This window comes from Corvus kubaryi, unplaced genomic scaffold, assembly GCF_017639235.1.
Source record: "Corvus kubaryi isolate FWS band 111438036 unplaced genomic scaffold, C.kubaryi_AGA036_p1.0 split1-37355, whole genome shotgun sequence".
In the NCBI taxonomy this organism is placed as follows: Eukaryota; Metazoa; Chordata; class Aves; order Passeriformes; family Corvidae; genus Corvus; species Corvus kubaryi.
Genome location: NW_024582078.1, coordinates 1,373,745 through 1,390,538, shown reverse-complemented (window position 1 = coordinate 1,390,538; position 16,794 = coordinate 1,373,745). Strand labels below are relative to the sequence as shown.

At 60.2% G+C, this 16,794-nt stretch overlaps 1 protein-coding gene across 1 annotated transcript; it reads right to left on the bottom strand.

The window, feature by feature from the left end:
* Window positions 1–1,727: 1,727 nt before the first annotated feature.
* Window positions 1,728–16,322, bottom strand: TEAD3 (TEA domain transcription factor 3). The gene is made up of 14 exons (XM_042013790.1): window positions 16,192–16,322; window positions 12,497–12,753; window positions 9,595–9,659; window positions 7,733–7,795; window positions 7,539–7,601; window positions 4,996–5,007; window positions 4,477–4,656; window positions 4,262–4,305; window positions 4,096–4,157; window positions 3,630–3,763; window positions 3,335–3,508; window positions 3,017–3,157; window positions 2,654–2,806; window positions 1,728–2,068 (listed from the first exon to the last, which is right to left on the bottom strand). Exons 1-14 carry the CDS (start codon window positions 16,305–16,307, stop codon window positions 1,955–1,957), a joined length of 1,578 nt encoding a protein of 525 aa, XP_041869724.1. The 5' UTR covers window positions 16,308–16,322; the 3' UTR covers window positions 1,728–1,954.
* Between the last annotated feature and the right edge of the window lie 472 nt (window positions 16,323–16,794).

Here is a 16,794-nt window from a genome sequence, read left to right as displayed (position 1 = left end):
CAGAAGAAGAAAAAAAAAAAACCCAAAACCTACGAAACAACAAACAAACATGCTACATATGAGAACTTGGCCAGAGAGCCCCAGCACAGCCCTGGGATGGTATGCCAGTGCCTGGCCTTGGATTTTTCCCTCTCTCTTTCCCCCCTGCTCCATCTGCCCTGCTCACAGCAGCCGCCTCAGTCCAGTCCCACCACTGAGCCCTTGGCCTGGCACGGGGCCAGGGTGGCTCTGCCCTGTCCCACAGGGATGGGTGGCTTTTCCCAGCAGCAAGAGGTCGAAGTCCCCATGCCTCACAGGACACGTGGCATCAAGGTGGCAGCCAAGGCACTCTCCTGAGCTCTGGGGCTGTTCCTGCTCCTTGCACTGGCAACACTGAGCCTAAACCTGCCCTGTCCCCCTCCCTAAGGGGCTGCAGTGCCCCTCAAAACACTCCTGCCCTCCTTCCCCCTGCCTTCACTCCCCTGACAACATGAGAAACCCATTCAGACCTGGCCACCTCGGGCTCCCTGTCCCTCTGCCAGCCTCCTGCCACCCTGCTCCCTGCCACCTCTGTCCCTCTGTGACCCTCCTGCACTCTGGGGATGCTTTCCCCAGACTCTGCCCTTGCAGCCTCAGGACTGGGCACACTGCCTTGGCTTACTTTGGGCTGCAGCCACAAAAATACCTCCAAGCTGGCCCAGTCTCTTATCCTGGCATCCCTCCTGTTCTCTGTCCCCTGTCTGTCTCTGTCCTCTCTGTCCCGAACTCTGCCCACTGACAGCTTGGCCCTGCATTGCTCAATATGTTTTTCCCTGCACAAGTCACCTCCCTGGCCACTTCCCACAGGATGCAGGCAAGCGGACGGAGCAGTCTGGAACAGTCATCGCAGAAAAAAGGCAAAAAAAAGGTGAAGGAACAACAAAAAACCAAGGAAAATGTACATATGCAAAGTAAATCAGGCAAATCTGCCCTCACTGCTCTCTACTCCTGACTCCTCAGCAAGCAACCACAGTGGGGACACTGAGCCTGGGCCACCCCTAAGTGCAATTCCTGAAAGCGCACGCAGAGCTCAGGGGATCCCACACAAAACCCAGCCAGAGATGGAGACATCCCAAACCTTTCCCTAAACAAGACACTTCCTGTGCAGGGTGGGAGGGGAGCACGTGGGCACTGCAGAGGGTCATCAGCCTGATTACAAGCATGGTGTCTTTTTAAAAAGCACTTTAATTAAAAAAAAAAGGGGGAAAAAAGGAGCCATAAAACCCCATGGTTTGCATTGTCGATGCCCTCATGCCTTCACTGCCACTGGGCATAGAGAAGGAGCATCCCTGGGGAGGTGGCAGTGTCCCCTCCTCCATTCTGCCCTGCCCTGCTCCTGCCCTGCACATCTGTCCCCACAGCCCCCTGGGCTGTGCCACGCGCTGCCAATGCCGCTGTCGCTGCCATGCCCATCGGTGTCGGACCAGACCTGGCACGGTGCTACATCCTCCTGACCATCAGTGCTCGCTCCTCTCCACTCAGGACCGGGGCCACTTCTGAGCGAGGGCGGGGGTGAAAGGAGGGAGGAGTCATTCTCTGCTCCGACGTCCCGCTGCCGCTGCTGCTGCTGGTGGCACGGTGGGGTCCTGGCCTTCATCAGCAACACCAAGGGCCGGTCTCTCCCTCTCCAGCGCCGGATGTGGGTTTCCTTTCTCCCTACGCTTCCTTTCCCATTCTTCTTCTTCTTCTTCCTTTTTTTTTTTTTTTTGGTAATTTTATTTTTTTTTTTAAAAAAAAAAAAAAAAAAGAAACTGTTCCTAAGTAGAAAACATCTGCGATCACAAGTCAGTCTTTTTTGGCTATTGTTTTTCTTCCGCCTCCTTCTCCTTCTGTCTTCAAATGGTTTCTCGCAAGGCAACAGGCACGGGTGGCTTTTCTGCACGGCCTTCTCCCTCCCCTGCATGCCCCTCGTGCCCCTGCCTGTCCCCAAGGGCCCCTAGTCCTTGACCAACTTGTACACGTGGTGCTGGGCGCCGTGCTCGCTGGTGGAGACCTCGAAAACGAAGGCAATGCAGAGCAAGGTTTCCTGGGTATCCCTGTTCGTAACAACCTGCAGCAGGAGCAGAATGTGTCAGGGGAGTGCTGTGCCCATGGACAGATGCTGTTATCTGGGGGAGGTTGCATGGGCTCAGGCAAAGCCACTTTGCACCATGAGAAAATCTGCTACCCATTATTTGTAGGGTCGCACAGGCAGTAGCACAGCCAATTTAATGGCATTAATTGCCAGTTTAATTGCAATTTAACTACCCAGTTTTGGGGAAGTTGCACAGGCTCAGGAACAGCCTGAACTGCACCACCAAAAATTTGTTTGGGGGAGGCTGCATTGGCTCAGGCACAGCTACTGCATTTGCACCACCAAAAACTGCTACCCATTATTTGGGTAATTTTGGTGAAGCCAAACAGTCAGGCACAGCCAATTTAATTGCACCATGAAAATTTTGCTCCCCGTTATCCAGTAGATTTGTCCAGGCTTGGGCACAGCCCCTTTGTTTGCACCACCAAGATCTGCTCCCTGGAATTCAGGGGCTGTGTGGGCTCAGGCACAGCCAGGTGTGTGTGGGGCCAGCAGGGTTGATGCAAGTGCGGGCTCCACGCTCCTGGTGGGACACACCCCCTAGAAAAGGAGGGGAAGTACCTGCAGGATGGTGAAATTCTCCAGGACACTGTTCATCATGTACTTCTCCGGGAGGTGCTTGAGTTTGTGGATGAAGTTGATCATGTACTCGCACATGGGAGACCGGTGGATGCGGTAGACGAAGCGGCCGTTCTCCAGCCGTGCATACTCCGTCTGCAGGGGACAGCCAGGGTGAGTAGGGTGAGCAGCTGTCCCATGGGTGGTGGTGGCCAACTGGGACAGGGCTATGTCCTCTCCACTCCACCCATAAACATGCTACAGGCACCCATGTATCCTACACCCAGCTCCGGGACTTTCTCCATCCCAGGACCCGCCATGGACCAACTCCCACCCCTGCCTGATGCAGTGGGGCATGGAACTCACCTCCACCTTCTCCACGACCTGCTTCCCAAAGGAGCACACCTTGGTGGAGACTGTGATGGTCATGTTCTCTGCACTGCTGTACTGGCTGCTGACACCATAGAAGGTCCCTGGCCCGTCCTGGATTGTGCTGTTCAGATCCGCCTGGAGAGAGGAGAGGGTCCCATGAGGCCCCACCACACCCAGCCCTCCATGGGGATGAGGGACACCAGCTTTCAGAGCTGCCCAGGACGCTCCCACTCTGCCAGCGGAGTGCCCGAACCACAATGAGCCTGCAGCTCGAGGAAGACCCTCCCCACCCTAACCCTCCCGGCAGCATACCCAAAATTTGACGAGGAAGAAGGAGTTCTGGGGCCCACGCTCATAGAGCTCCTTGAGGCCGCCTTTCTTCTCAGGAAACTTGTCGTAGATCTGGCGGATGTCCACAGCCTCCAGCAGCGGATCGCTGTACGAGGGGTTCGTCTGGCCAATGTGCACGAAGAGGTGTTTGCTGTACTGTAGGGAGCGGGGTGGGGACAGCAGCAGGAGAGGTCAGGCAAGAGCAAGATGCCACCAGGCACGGGGATGGACGGGCACCATCCCACGCGGGTGGTGGGCATGCGGAGGGGACCGTTACCGTTTCGGCATCCCGGGGCACCTCCATGAAGGCGGAGTACTCGAGGAGCCGGAGCTTGGCGGAGGCGATGGTGCGGTCCTGCCAGACCGGCACGGCCGAGGCAGCTGGCGGGAGCGGAGCCAGGGGCTCGTAACCTGGGGCAGGGGGAGTGACATGGGGGTGGAGGGGCAGCCAGGAAATGGGGTGAGCCCCCCCTGCAATGCTGCTGTCCCCACTGCATCCCCCACCCTCCTGTATCGCTCTGTATCGGCTAAAACATGGGATGTACTGAGTGGAAAGGGACTGGAGGGGACCCAGCTGGGAGCAGCACAGTCCTGCTCACTGTGGAGCTTTTTGCTGGATTTAAATTCAGGCTTTTCCCCCAGTAGGGCTGGGGAGGAGACACAGTGGGTGGGAGGGGACAGAGGACAAATATGACCTGGCAGGGGCACGGGGTCCCCTCCAAGGGGGTAAGGACATGACTTACTGGCTAGTGATGGAGGCATGGGTGGCTGGATGGGGTAAGCTGGTTGTGCAAACGGTTTAATGCTGGAAAGGAAAAAGCATCATCAGGTTACCAAGCCCGGGATGCTCCAGCCCCTTGCCAAGGTGGGGTCCTGCCTGGTGCCAGGTGTGGAGGGGTCTGTACTTACTCCTGAGAGGGTCCAGGCTGTCCTGGGATAGGCCCACTCCAAAACTGGGGAAACAGCACAGGGAAGAGTCAGTGGCTTCTGACTCTTCCCCACTCCCAAAATTTCCCTCCTCACCTGCTGCAAACAGCAGGGAGCCCCTGCATTGCCACCACGGCTGAGAACGGCTGTTGATCATCTCCCCCTGCCCCCTGTGTGGCTCATGGTGTCCCCACCACCCTGGGGTGTCCCTGTGGGGGGGGTGTGGGACCGTCCCCCCCCCGGGGGCCGCCGGAAAGACCGCCCCGGGGACGAGGGGGGGGGGGGCTGAGCTTGTTCTGCAGGACGCTGGCCGACACAATCTGCGCCGAGGACATGGAAGCCATGCTCTGCAGAGCCTTATCCTTTGAGACCTGGTCCTGAGGGGAAAAGGGGGGACAGGAGGGAAGCGGGGTTACAGGGGCTCACTGAGCTCCCTCAATCCGAGCGTGCCTGACAGGTTTTGCAAAGCCAGCAGCCAATCCCACAGCCCAGCCGAGGGACCGGTGCAGAGTGATCCCCCCACCCCCTCTCAAATGTTAATTAACATTTGAAGCTTGCCAATATCCTCTGGGCAAAAGCTGATGGGTCTGGGAAATGTCCCGCTGCTGGTGGCCCTCCCCCCCTTGGCGATGATTCGAAGGGTTTTTAGCCTCTCTACTGGAGAGGGCAAAATGCAATGGGGAACAAAAGGAATTTCAGATTCAAGCTCAACTTACCAAGTTCATGGCCTGTCCGCAAAAGAAAGGGAAAAAAAATGGTTAGAGTGTCATGGGAGCCTTTGGGTGCTCTGTACATCCCCCCGTAGTCGGTGTTGGTGTCAGCTGGGGCAGAGTTCATTTTCTCCACAGCACAGCCACAGGGTGGCTGTGAAGTGCTGTGACGAGAATTAACTCTACCCCAGCTGAAACCAGCACAGCTGGGTACCCCCCACCCTGGCTCACCACCACAGCCCGACATGGGCAGTGAACCCCTTGACCTGGCTGGTCACCGGGGGATGCACATGGTGGCCACTGATGCCCAGGCTTAATCCCACCAGGAATGGGATGCCAAAGCCCCCCCATCCACTCTTTTAAGGGGCCACTGTGGTGAGCCAGGCCTGTGCCTTTCTTGGCTTTTTAATATCCTCTACATGGCTCTCCAGTGCTTGCAGCCAGGGCACGCAGAGGAAGAGCTGCTGGGATGCCCTGGGACATGGGCACCAACTGCCCCACAGGCACTGCAAGGAAAACCCCGAGAACAACCCTCCCGTGATATAGGAGACCAATTGTTTTTCCTTTTCCCTTTTGCTCCACAGCACTGCTGGGCAGGAGCTCCAGGGCTCCCAGGTTTTGCCAGGAGCAGGGCTGCTCCTCCACTCGCACTGCTAGGACACGTTCATGCTGGTCCCAGTGCACGCCCTCTGCTTTCCCTCTGAACCTTCCCCAGGGATCAATGCTTCATTTATTTTCACCTGGGGCAGGGCAGGAGGGCGGGCGTGCAGCCACACGCCGGGAGCACGAACACGCACACGACTGCAGCTCAAAAACACAGATACTGCTCACAGAGTGAGTTTTCATCCCACAGGACAGTGCTGGGTGAGGGCAGGGGGCTGCCTGCACTGATCTCCAGAAGGGATGTTCTCTATCCCCGGAGTATTGCTCAGGGGGATCTCTGCCCTGGCTGCTCCCTGCCAGAATCCTGCAGGCAGCATGGCTGGGGATGGAGAGCACAGCCATGGACCCCTGGGGTCGTTCTTGCCTCCAACTCCCCCTTGCTCTGCACTGTGCCACGTGGCAAGGAAAGATTTTATTTTATTTTATTTTATTTTTATTCTATTTTGTAAAGGCTTCTGCTGTCGTTGACCCTGTTGCCCCCCTCACTTCCCTGACTGCCCCTCTTGGGCTGGAGACTGGGTTTAAGACATACAAGCCCAAAGGAGCATCCCAAAATAGTTTTGGGTGCTCTCTCCTGGCTTCTCCTAGCAGACCAAACCCGTCTGGCTGCGGGAGCCCTTCTGGCATCCTGCTCATGGGGCACTGGGGTCCCTGCTGAAAGGCTTTGGGGGGCACATCTCGGTGGGCTCCCAGGCAGCATGAGCTGGAGTTTGTTAAAGCTTTGAGGATGAAAACACTCCAGCTCTGACAGTGCCCCTTGCTGCCAACTCTGCCAGCCTCAGTGATGGAGATGGACACAGCACCCAGGACAGGGGGAGCTGGTGATGCTTTTGGGACCTCAAGGTCAGCAGGCTGAAAGATTTTCTGGGCTCCCACTCCCACAGCAAGGCAGAAAATCAGCCCTGGAGCTACTCAAGGAGATGTTCCCTGGTGTGATGGTGCAGAGATGAACTCAGGCACCTTGCAGGAGCTGGCTGTCCCCAGTGGGTGGCTGTGCAGTGGGGACTTCTCTGTCCCCCAGCTTGCACCATGTGGGTCCAACCCAAGCAGGGCTTGGTCCTTTGGTGATGCCCCCAGCCCTGCCCATGCCTTCCCATCATCACCCTCCCCACTGCCACCACAAAGCTTGGTGGGAACAGTTATGGAAAGGTTAGTTGAGCTCCAGTTAGGAGAAAGGAAGGAAGGAAGGAAAGAAAAGAAAAGCCAACCAGAAAAGAGAGAGAGAATGATCCATTTTTTTTCTCATTTGGCTCCCTTGGCTCCTGGCATTGCTGTGCCCCCGTCCTCAGCAGCATGGCCCCACCTGGACCTGCTGCCACTCACACCCCTGGGGTGCCCCTGGGCTGTACTCACACCCTGGTGCATCACAAGCCACCGGGCTGGCAGCCTGCAGGGACCCCTGGGGCCCCTCTGCTTCTGTCCACATCCCACTGGCACCTGTTCTGAGCTGGGTCAGGTCTCAGTTGTGGAGGGCTTTGCACACCTTGAACCTCACTTTCCCTCACTGGCTACCCTGGGGAGGCCCTTCTCCTCGTGGGAGAGCCCCTGATGGCCCAAAAGAGGGGGCAGCCCTCATGCATCACCATAGGAGGGTTTAAACCCACATCTCCCCATGGCAGAGTCCTTGCTTGGATGCAAAGAGGGGAGATTTGGCACCCACATTCACCCTCCTGGAAGAAAGAGAAGGGCTCTGCTGTCCCTCCTTGCACTTCTCTCTGGGCATCCCACGATGATGCCTGTAAAAACCATCTGATCCAAGGAGCCAAGTGAGGGGGAAGAAAAAAAAACACCAAAAAAAGAGAGGTAAAACAGGAAAGCAAGCAGCACATCACAGAGCCCAGTGCGTTAGTCGTCAGCAGGTGGGGGCCAGGCGAGGCAGGGCGTACCTTCAGCTTGGACTGAATCTCACGAGATTTCCGTCGGGCAAGAACCTGCAAGTGGCTAGAGACCTGCAGAGAGAGAGCAGAAGGAGAGGGGGAACAGCAGAGCCGTCAACCAGAGGAAAGGAGGAGGAAGGAGAGGGGCTGCCCATGCTCACAGAGACACCGCCGCGGACACCTGGGCAAGGGCGTCAACGTACCTTGATGCCAACCTGGTACTCCCGCACCTTCTTCCGAGCTAGAACCTGTATGTGGCTGGACACCTAGCGCCCGCCACGCCGTTCGGAAAGGAAAACACAGAGAGCGTGAAGATACGTTCCCCCCGCAGGGCGGGATGCTGTCCCCGGGGGAGGGAGTGCGGAGAAACGCGGGAGCATTTTGGCTGCTCCTGGAGATGCTGAGGGTCCTGCACCTGCCAAGAGCTGGAGGAAGGAAAATTGCACGGGGGGCCCGGTGCTGGTTGATGCTGGTTTGTGCCCTCCCCAGCTGGGGTGAAGCTCCTTGGTGTAAAGCTGCTGTAGTTGAGGGGGTCCTCACTGACCATCTCTTGGCCCTGCCAGCCCCTGTGAGCACCACAAGCTGAAAATACAGCCTGGCAGGTATGAGGTGCCCCGGGTTGCTCGGTGGGGCCTGAGGGTCCAGGAGGGACTGGCACATTGCCCCAGGGCTCCTGCTGATTGTGCATGTAGGAAAGGTGAGAAAGGTTGGGGTTTTGTGTCCAAGCCCCTGTAAGAGCAAGATCTAAAGAAGATCTGATGGGGGTTAAAGGGGCTGATGTCCAGGCAGGAAAGGCACGACATGGCTGCAGGGCTACCCACAGGAAGGGTGGGCATCCATGCACCCACAGGGCTTTAGAGCCGACTTTGGCAAGAACTTTCTCCCACCAGTGCCAGGCTGTCCATGAGGAGACACCAGGCTGTCCAGGAGATGACTGCACAGAGGGATCAGTGCCATGTGTGCTCTCTCCCATGCCTTTCCCAAGTCCCCCAGAGCATTGCATCCTTCCCCCATGAAGGGGGGGCCAGCTAAGTCTTTAAACCAGAAATGAAGCGCTGCTTGGCACTGGTCTGAACACAAAACCGGTGTCCAGACCCCGGCCCCTCTCCTTCCAGCATAAGTCCTGGAGGAGTGACCCCTTCAGTGTCTGGGGACCAGCATCCCTCTCTTGTGAGGACTCGGGGCATGGGACGGTCCCAGAATCAGTGTCCCAAACCCAACCATCTCCCTGAGGTGGGAGATGCTCCCAAGCATCCAAAGCCACCGGCTCTGCCGGGACAGGTGGCCTGGCTCCCGGCTGGGGGCCACCACGAGCGGAGGGAAGAGCCACTGGCCACATGACAAAGGGACGTGTCCCATCGAGGGCTGCAGCAGCCCACTCCTGAGACAGGTTTGGTGCAGCAAGGGCTTGCAGGGAGCTCTGTGTGCTCCCACCCTGTCAGCATCGCTGCCTGTGCTCTGCCTGCATCCCTGCCTGCCCCAGCATCCAACTGGGCTGGGCAGTGAGAGCAGGGTAAGGGCTCTGTGGTACCTCCAGCCCCACCAGGACCAGCACCACAGCTCCACACCGCCGGTCCCTGGATCCCTGTCTGGGATGGGGATGCCTTGCTCTCAGCCCACAGGGTTTGGAGTGCCTTTGCTGTGGCACCTGGCACAAGTGGCAAAAAGCCTGGCAAGGGGCAGAGATAGGAACAGTCCCCAGATCCAGGAGGCGCAACAGAGAGACCCACGCAGACACAGACACACTGCCCAGACAGTTTGAGGGCTCCTGTCACCCGCAGGGTGACCCCAACCAGGTGTGGGGGGGGGGGGGGGGGGGGGGGTTTGCCCCCCACACTCCCAGTTTCCAGGCATCCTGGGAGAGAGGAAGCCCCAGGGGTTTTGTGCTCACAGGCGAAGCTCCTCGCAGAGGATGGGGGACCTGCTGGCAGCAGCAGGGGCTTGAGGAAGGGACACAGAGGACGAGCGATGCAGCCGGACATCCGCTTCCCCTCGGGCTTACCTGGCACCGCCTCCCACCCCGCCCCGAGCCCACCCCAGGAGAAAAAGCAGAGCAACGCCTCACCTGCTTCCTCGTCCGTGTCTTCCCCGTTCGCAGCTTGATGTAGCGGGCGATCAGCTCGTTACGACCTGCGGGCAGAGCCTGGGGTCAGCCTCGGCACACGAGGGGCATCGGCCCCGAAACCCCCGCCGCCCCCCGGCCTGGCGAGGGAGGCGCTGCCAGGAGGTGGCGCTGACGCGACAGTGCCGGGGCGACCTCGGCGACACGGGGGTGGCCAGGGCAGGGCGCCCACCCCGCGCCCCCCACCCCGCTGCGTTACCAGCCCCGGGGCTCAGACGGAGGTGACAGTCACCGGGGACCCCCACCACAGCGGTGCCTCAAACCACTGACCCCCTCAAAACCTATCCCAGCCGCAGCCCCCCACCAGAGCCAACGAAGCCGCTCCGGGCAGCCGTGCCCGCGGGGGTCCCGGGCTGCCCCCCCGGCACCCCGCTTCCCGTTCACAAGCTGTGCTGGCCTCTCCACCAGTATTTCCTAACGTCCTGGTCTAATTCGAAGCAGAAGTTGCTTTTGCGCCACATTTCAGGGGCCAGCTGTGGCCAATCTACGTTCGAACGTCAGAGCAGCTGGGAGCTTTCTTCTCCCGGCCCCGGCCCCCCCGGCCCCCGCCGCCGCCCCCCCGCGCACGGGGGCAGCCAGGCACGCCAGATTTATTTTAATGGACCAGATGGTCGCGGTTGGAACTTGTCGAAATGCCCTTGGAGCGGGTTTCGGCTTTAAAAGAATAAAAAAAAAAAAAAAATCCCTTAAAAAAAAGAAATACGCTCCCCCCCCCCTCCTCTTCCACCCCGCTTGGCCCCCTCCCAGCCCCACAGCAACTGGGCCCTCCTGGGGGGACACACACATGGGGACGGACAGGGCCAGGTGCCACGCAGAGACAGCTGCCCCTTGGGGGTGCCCGCGCCAGGCAGGAGCTGGTGGGTGGGTGACAGTGGGGGTACCCCTTGCACAGCCAGCATGGCACCCTGGTGGCACCCTGAAGCGCTGAGCACAGCTCCCACCCCTCCTGGCTCCCACTCCGGGCTGGCTCCCTCATTAGCACCTAGCAGGGGCCAGGTCTTAAAGGGTGTCCTTTAAGCCCAGGTGAGATGACACCAGCAGCAGGGTGCTGGCAGGAGGGACCCTGCTGCTGAGCCCCACTTTGGGGGTACACCTTCGCCATCCCCCTTCGCATGCCCTGCTCTTCAGTCCCATCCTCTCTTCCCTGTACCCTGCCCGTGGGGAAGAAATATGGGGAAAAAAATACAGGAAAGAAATGTGGGTGCTTTCCTGGACTCGGCCCTAATGCCCAGCACCCAGGGGCAGCATCGCCTGCACCCATCCTGCCTCACCATGTCCAAAGCTGCACCCTCACAGCCATCCCTGTGCCCACGTGCCCTGCCCCTTGTCCCTTTCCCTGTGATTCATCTGGACCGTGCCATTCCCTCTGAGAGGGCACGTCCTCCTCCAAATTACCACATTCCCCAAATTCCTCTCCCCTGACACCACCACGTGAACCAGTTGGACAGGCTGGGTTAAAAATAACCCGTCCAGCAGCCGAGTGTAGCAAGGCCCAGTGTGCCCGTGCTGGGTCCTGCCTCCCCAGCTCCCACCTGCTTTGCCACCCCCGCAGTGCTGGCACCAGTGTGACATGGGCTGGCACGGCCACGGGCACCCGTGGAACCCCCAAAAAGAGGGGTGGTGAGGGAGAGCAGAGGCACTGGCACACCATTGTGCTGCATGCTGGTGTTGCCTGTGCTGCCAATGCCCCTGGTACGCTCGGTAATGCCAGCCAGGGGTCCTGGGGGTCCCAGTGGGGAGGTGCTGGGGAAGGTGGGGGGAGATGAAAGGCGGCCGGCAGGGGCTGCTGCCTCTTTAAGCAGCTGCCAGATGTCTCTGAAAGGCTGGAAAAACCGGTTGGGGCGTGCTTCGAAGGGCCAGGCTCCCGGCGGCACTTCAGCTATTCCCGAAGAAATCCAAAAAATGCACACGCTTGGGAAGCCCTGTGCTCCCCCGCCTCCCCCTCACCCCGCTCCTCCACCAGCCCCGATGCCGTGGGTTGGGGGCCCTGGCAAATGAGGTGGCACAGGTAGCTGGCATGGGTGTAGGGACAGTGGCATGGTGCTGTCCAGAAAATCTTGTCCCTGTTGTCCCTCTCTGCTGGCACTGGGTGAGCCATTGCTGTGACAGCAGCATCCTGGGCAGGTGTATTTTAGAGGCTGGGGATAGAGATGCCAGCCCTGGTCCTGTCATCACCATGGGGTGATGGTAATATGGCAGCCTGCTCCTGACTTTGAAGTCACTGGCCCTTGGGGGTGACATCATGGGATGTGGAGGGGACGAGGAACCAGTCCCTACCCAGGCAGGGATAGGGAGTTTTCAGAGACACCAAAACTGAGGCTGTCACCTCCAAAATCATCACCCCAGCGGGGCTGACCAGCCCTGTTGCCACCAATGAAGTCACCAAAAACTGAGCTGGGCACAGGTGGCTCAGGGTGGGTGGGTGGCTCTTGCCACAGGGTGCTCTGGCCACCAGGTCCGGTTGGGGAAGGTTTGGGGAGGGATGCAGAGGCACAGGGGAGTAGGAGGGCTGGGGCTGCCCCGGCCCCGCAGTCCCGCGCCCGCTCCCTGCCCGCGCCCGCTCCCTGCCCGACGGCTTCACCAAACCAGTCGGTCCGGCAGGGCCGAGAGAGGGAGGGAGCGGGAGGGAGAGCCAGAGCAGAGGGAGGGGACGCAGGTCACTGCCACCTCCCCACTCCAGCTCTGGGATGAACCCGGGCCAGCTGCTTTCGGGGTTGGGGGATGCTCGAGGGCGATGCCCCAGCGTGGGTTTGGGGCAGGAGGTTTCACTTCAGCCCTCGCTCCCCGTCCTGGCCGGCGGCGCGGTGCCTGTGCCCGGTGCCTCCATCCCGGCCCCGTCACTCACCGTACATCTTGCCCTCATCTGAGAGGATGATTTTCCGCCGGCCGCAGGGTGGGTAGATCGCCAGCGCCTCCTGGAAGCTCTGCTCGATGTCTGGACTCCACACACCCTCGGCATCATTGTCCAGACTCTTGTCCATGCCGTCCTGGCCATCTTCCCGCCCCTCCCCGGGGCTGCCGCTGGCGTTCCAGCTGTTGGACGCTATGGTGCTGGCTGCTCTGGGCTCCGACCCCGAGCCCCCACGGACACGCGACAACCTGCTGGGACACAGGGGACACCTGTCAGACCCAGAAACCCTTGCTGGGGGCATGGGGTGCAGTGGCAGCACAGAGCCAGGTCTATTCCTGGCCCTGTTCCCACTTGCACCCAGAGCAGCATCTCATTGTAGGGCATCAGACACACAAACAGGCTTTCCTTGGGGGCAGAGCATGATTTCTACGAGTACCCCCAAATCCAAGTCACAAGTGACCACCCAAGGTCCACCCAAATAAAGCTTGGGAAGGAAACTGCCCCAGCTACTGTATTATCCATACAAGGAACTTGAGCACATGGTGTTTATGGCTGACACCTCGGGACAGGATGGCAGCAGCCCCACAGCCCGTGAACCCTGACCCTGCACCAGTACCCACTGCCAAACAGCAGTCTCTTTGGGCAAGCTGGCCCAAAAAACACCCCTAGGCCCCAAAATCCCGGCTCCACCATGCCTGGCAAACTCAGAGCTGCAATTTGAAGGGAGATGCTGAGCAGCTCCAAGCCAGACCCCACTAATGGGAACCAGGTGGCCAGAGCCGTCCAGCAGCCCTTCCCCTGGTACCAGGAGAGGCCCCCCACCCTGAGGATGCTCAGCTGGGGCCCCGGACCCTCCCCAGCTGGTGGATGATGCTGGGGAGCCTTCAATCCTCCTCCTCTTCCTCCTGCTCTCGCCCAGCTCCCAGCGCAGCGTTTCAGTGTTTTGCAATAACATGTTTGGCGGCAGCTGCCGGCGGTGGGAGCGGAGAGGTGTCTCCTGCGCCGCCGCGCTTCCCGGACGGGCTGGGAGTGTACAAAGGTCTCCGGCACAGACATCTCCTTTTAAAGGAACTGCTGAGCCCGCTGGCTCAAGTGCGCTGCGAGGCCTTGCTGCCTTTTTTTTTTTTTTTCCCTTTTATAAAAAAAGAAACTTAGCCCCCCCATCCCTCTCTCTCCCTCGTCGCGATGTGATGTCAGCCCCTCCGGTCCCGCCGCCCGTCCCTGCCCGCGTCCCCCCCGCCGCCGCTCCCCCTCTTGCTGAGCACTGTGGCCAAATAAGGAGAACTGGATTGTAGGATCGAGCCAGCCGGCCAAGGGAGGGATGGCGGCAGCGGTGCCGGACGGGCCAGCGGCACCCCGGCTGTGCCTGCTGCTGGGGGCTCCCTGGGGCAGCCCCTGGCATGGATGCGGGGTCCAAACCCAGCAGGGTATTGGGGATGGCAGGGCAGAGGAACACCGGGACCAGGCACTGCACAGGGACGGCGAGGGTGGCATATGGGGACAGGCCCAGGGGGACCCTCACTCCCCCCTGCAGCCCAGCAAGCGCATCAGGGCTCTGTCCCAGTGGGGCACCTACACTGGGGGTGCAACTGCCTTGGTACTGAACCCTGGCTACTTCACAGCAGCCCAAGACCCCCTGGCAGACCAGGACCCCCAGACATGGGAGAACTTGAGACTCCTCAGCTTCTGCAGCAGCCCAAGACCCAGCAGCACTCAAAAACTTCAATGGTTTCAGACCCCACAGCAGCCCCGTGGCAGCCCCAGGCCCCTCAGCACTGTGGCACTCAGGAGCCCCCAGTCTCGAAATACCTCAGTGGTCAGTGACCCTGCAGCCTGTGCCAGCCCAGGACCCAGCAGCATCCCGGGGCCCCACAGCACCACAGGGCTGTCATCAGCTCACCCTAGCAGGGGAAAGCCCCAAGAGCTGGTGCCGGAGGATGACTTTACAGGGACTCACCAGACCCCCTGCCCTCCCCAGCTGATGTTTTGGGGGCCAAGGGGAAAGCTATAGGGCTGAGAGCAAAACCACGGGGCTGGCTGCACCACCGCAGGCAGCGTGCCCGGTGCCCTGGGTCCCTGTGCCAGGCACTGCCTGCACAGGCAGAGTGACGGCTGACCCCACACTGTGCCTGCAGCACATGTATCCCCCTCCCTTGGAAGTCCCCAGCCCCCTCCCACCCCACTCCCCCTCCAGCAGGGAAATCCCAGCCCAGCCTTTTCAGGGAAGCTGGGAGAGGAGGGAGGGTGATGCTGGGGCCCCGGCCAAGGTGCGAGGAAGCAGCTCCTCCTTCTTCTCCTCCTCCTCCTGCTCCACCGAACCTGCTTTTGGCCAGGCGAAGACATTGGATTTCCTGGAGGGAGGGTGCAAGCACCGCGCTGACGCAAGGCACGGCCGAGTGCCGCTCCACCCTGCCCTTACAAAACACCAACAAGAGCAGCAATTAGGGAACCGGCACGGCTGGACGGCCTGCGGAGACCGTGGCCAGACCTGCTCAGGGCAGGGAAGGGGACCAGACCTGCCAGAAAACGTCACTGGCTCCTGCCTCCCAGCTGCTCCCCAGGGACCAGGGCAGGAAGACCACCCCTCCCACAGTACATCTCTGCAGGGTTTGGGGATCCCAGGACCACTGACCCACATCCCCAGGGGATGCTTGCCCACTGTGATGATGCTCACCACCCATGAGCAGGGATGATCACTGACACCCACGCCAGGAGGGTGTCCCCACATCCAGCTCACTCGCCCCTTGAATTTGTGGCGGGGACGCACTCCAGCCCACAGCTTTATAGGGTAATGGAGGGGGCTGCACACTTGTGAGGTCCCCCAGTGGACGCGATGCCCACAGCAGGCAGGGGAGGATGCCTCCAGGGCAGCCCTTCTTATCTCCCTGCGAGGTCAAGGCTGCCCAGGAGACCGGGACGGTGTTCCCACGGCTCCCAGAGCTCGGCCCCAGCACCACGTGCGGGGGACGTGAGGGAAACCTGGGGCTTGAGCAGGCAGCAGGGGAGAGCTGTTGGGAGGGCTGCCTGGGGCTGGGGACCCTGCTAGAGCAATGAGAAACCTCTTTAAACCCTGCAAAAGCAAAGGGGGCTGCAAAGAAGAAAGGATGCCTGAGAGATGGGTGTTTTGTGGCAGGTGAGGGAAGGAAATACTTTGGAGGCAGCATCTGCAGTCAGAGAAGCACCGTGGGCATCCTGCGAGTGTCAAAAGCCAGGAGCAAGGTGCTGCTGGATCCAGCACAACCAGCTGTGATAGGGATCGGGTCAGGGACGTGCAGGGTGGCACAGGGGAGAGCACTTGGGGCTGGGAGTACAGGGACACCATGACATGGGCAGAGGTGCCTGTCACCCCCACAATGCCCCTGCGCACCCAGTCCTCATCCTTGTCCCATGCTGCCGAGCTGGGAGACAGCATATTCCTCCTTCCCAGCATGGTCAGCCCCAAAAGCATCATCCCATCTGGTGTTCCATGAGGCACAGCCCCAGCAGCCCTTGCACTGCCCCTTGTGTCTCGCCCAAACTGGGACGGGGGTGGTGGCTGTTGTCACAGCATCTCCTCAAACCACCTGGACTGGAGGGCATGGTCACCAGCACTCGCTTCACAAGGGGGATGGCAGCACAGCATGTCCCCAGCTGGCACTGCCCAGAGGGACAAGGTGTGGGGCAGAGCAGCCCCAAGGACCCCTTCTTACCTGGGGCAGAGCAGCCCATGGAGTGGGACAGTGGGACAAAAAGACTCTGCAAAGGTGCTGGGGACACTGTGGAGGCAAAGAACCCTGCAAAGACAGGGAGAGGGGTCCAGCTGCATCCTGGTTCCATCCTGCCTCCCCATGCAGGGGGCCCAGGGCAATCCAGCCCTTCTCCCTCCCCCCTGCACGCAGACCCCACAGCAAAAGGATAAAAGTTCATGACAAGCCTGGGCAGGATCAGCACAGAGCAGCTCAGCCTCGCACCGGCTCAGTGCCGCCCGCGCCAGCCCTATGGGGGAACATGAGGCTGCTATCACCCCCTCCCCCATCACCAGACTGATGGCACCCACGCTCCGGAGGCGAGGGGAACACGAGTCCCCATCCTCCCTAGCACTGAGCATGCAGCCCCTGCCAGGGACTGCTCTGTGAGACCCCAAAGCCAAGGCTCTAGGGCACCCCAGCTCCTGCGTGTCCTGGCACATTGGGGCTCAGGGAGAGCCAATAAATCTGTATCAGCTGGGGCCCTGATGCAGGCAGTGGTTTGCAGGCAGGCAGAGGCTTTCGTTAATGCGCCCCTTGTTTCAGGCAGGGGAGTGCTGGCTGGGG

Excerpts from the sequence above, each read along its gene's own strand:
- TEAD3 (XM_042013790.1), bottom strand. The coding sequence starts at position 16,307 with ATGCAGCTGGACCCCTCTCCCTGTCTTTGCAGGGTTCTTTGCCTCCAC. Across the intron at positions 12,754-16,191 it reads CATGGGCTGCTCTGCCCCAG|CAGGTTGTCGCGTGTCCGTG; the intron begins GTAAGAAGGGGT and ends CCTGTGTCCCAG. Across the intron at positions 4,158-4,261 it reads CAGCCTGGACCCTCTCAGGA|CATTAAACCGTTTGCACAAC; the intron begins GTAAGTACAGAC and ends TTTCCTTTCCAG.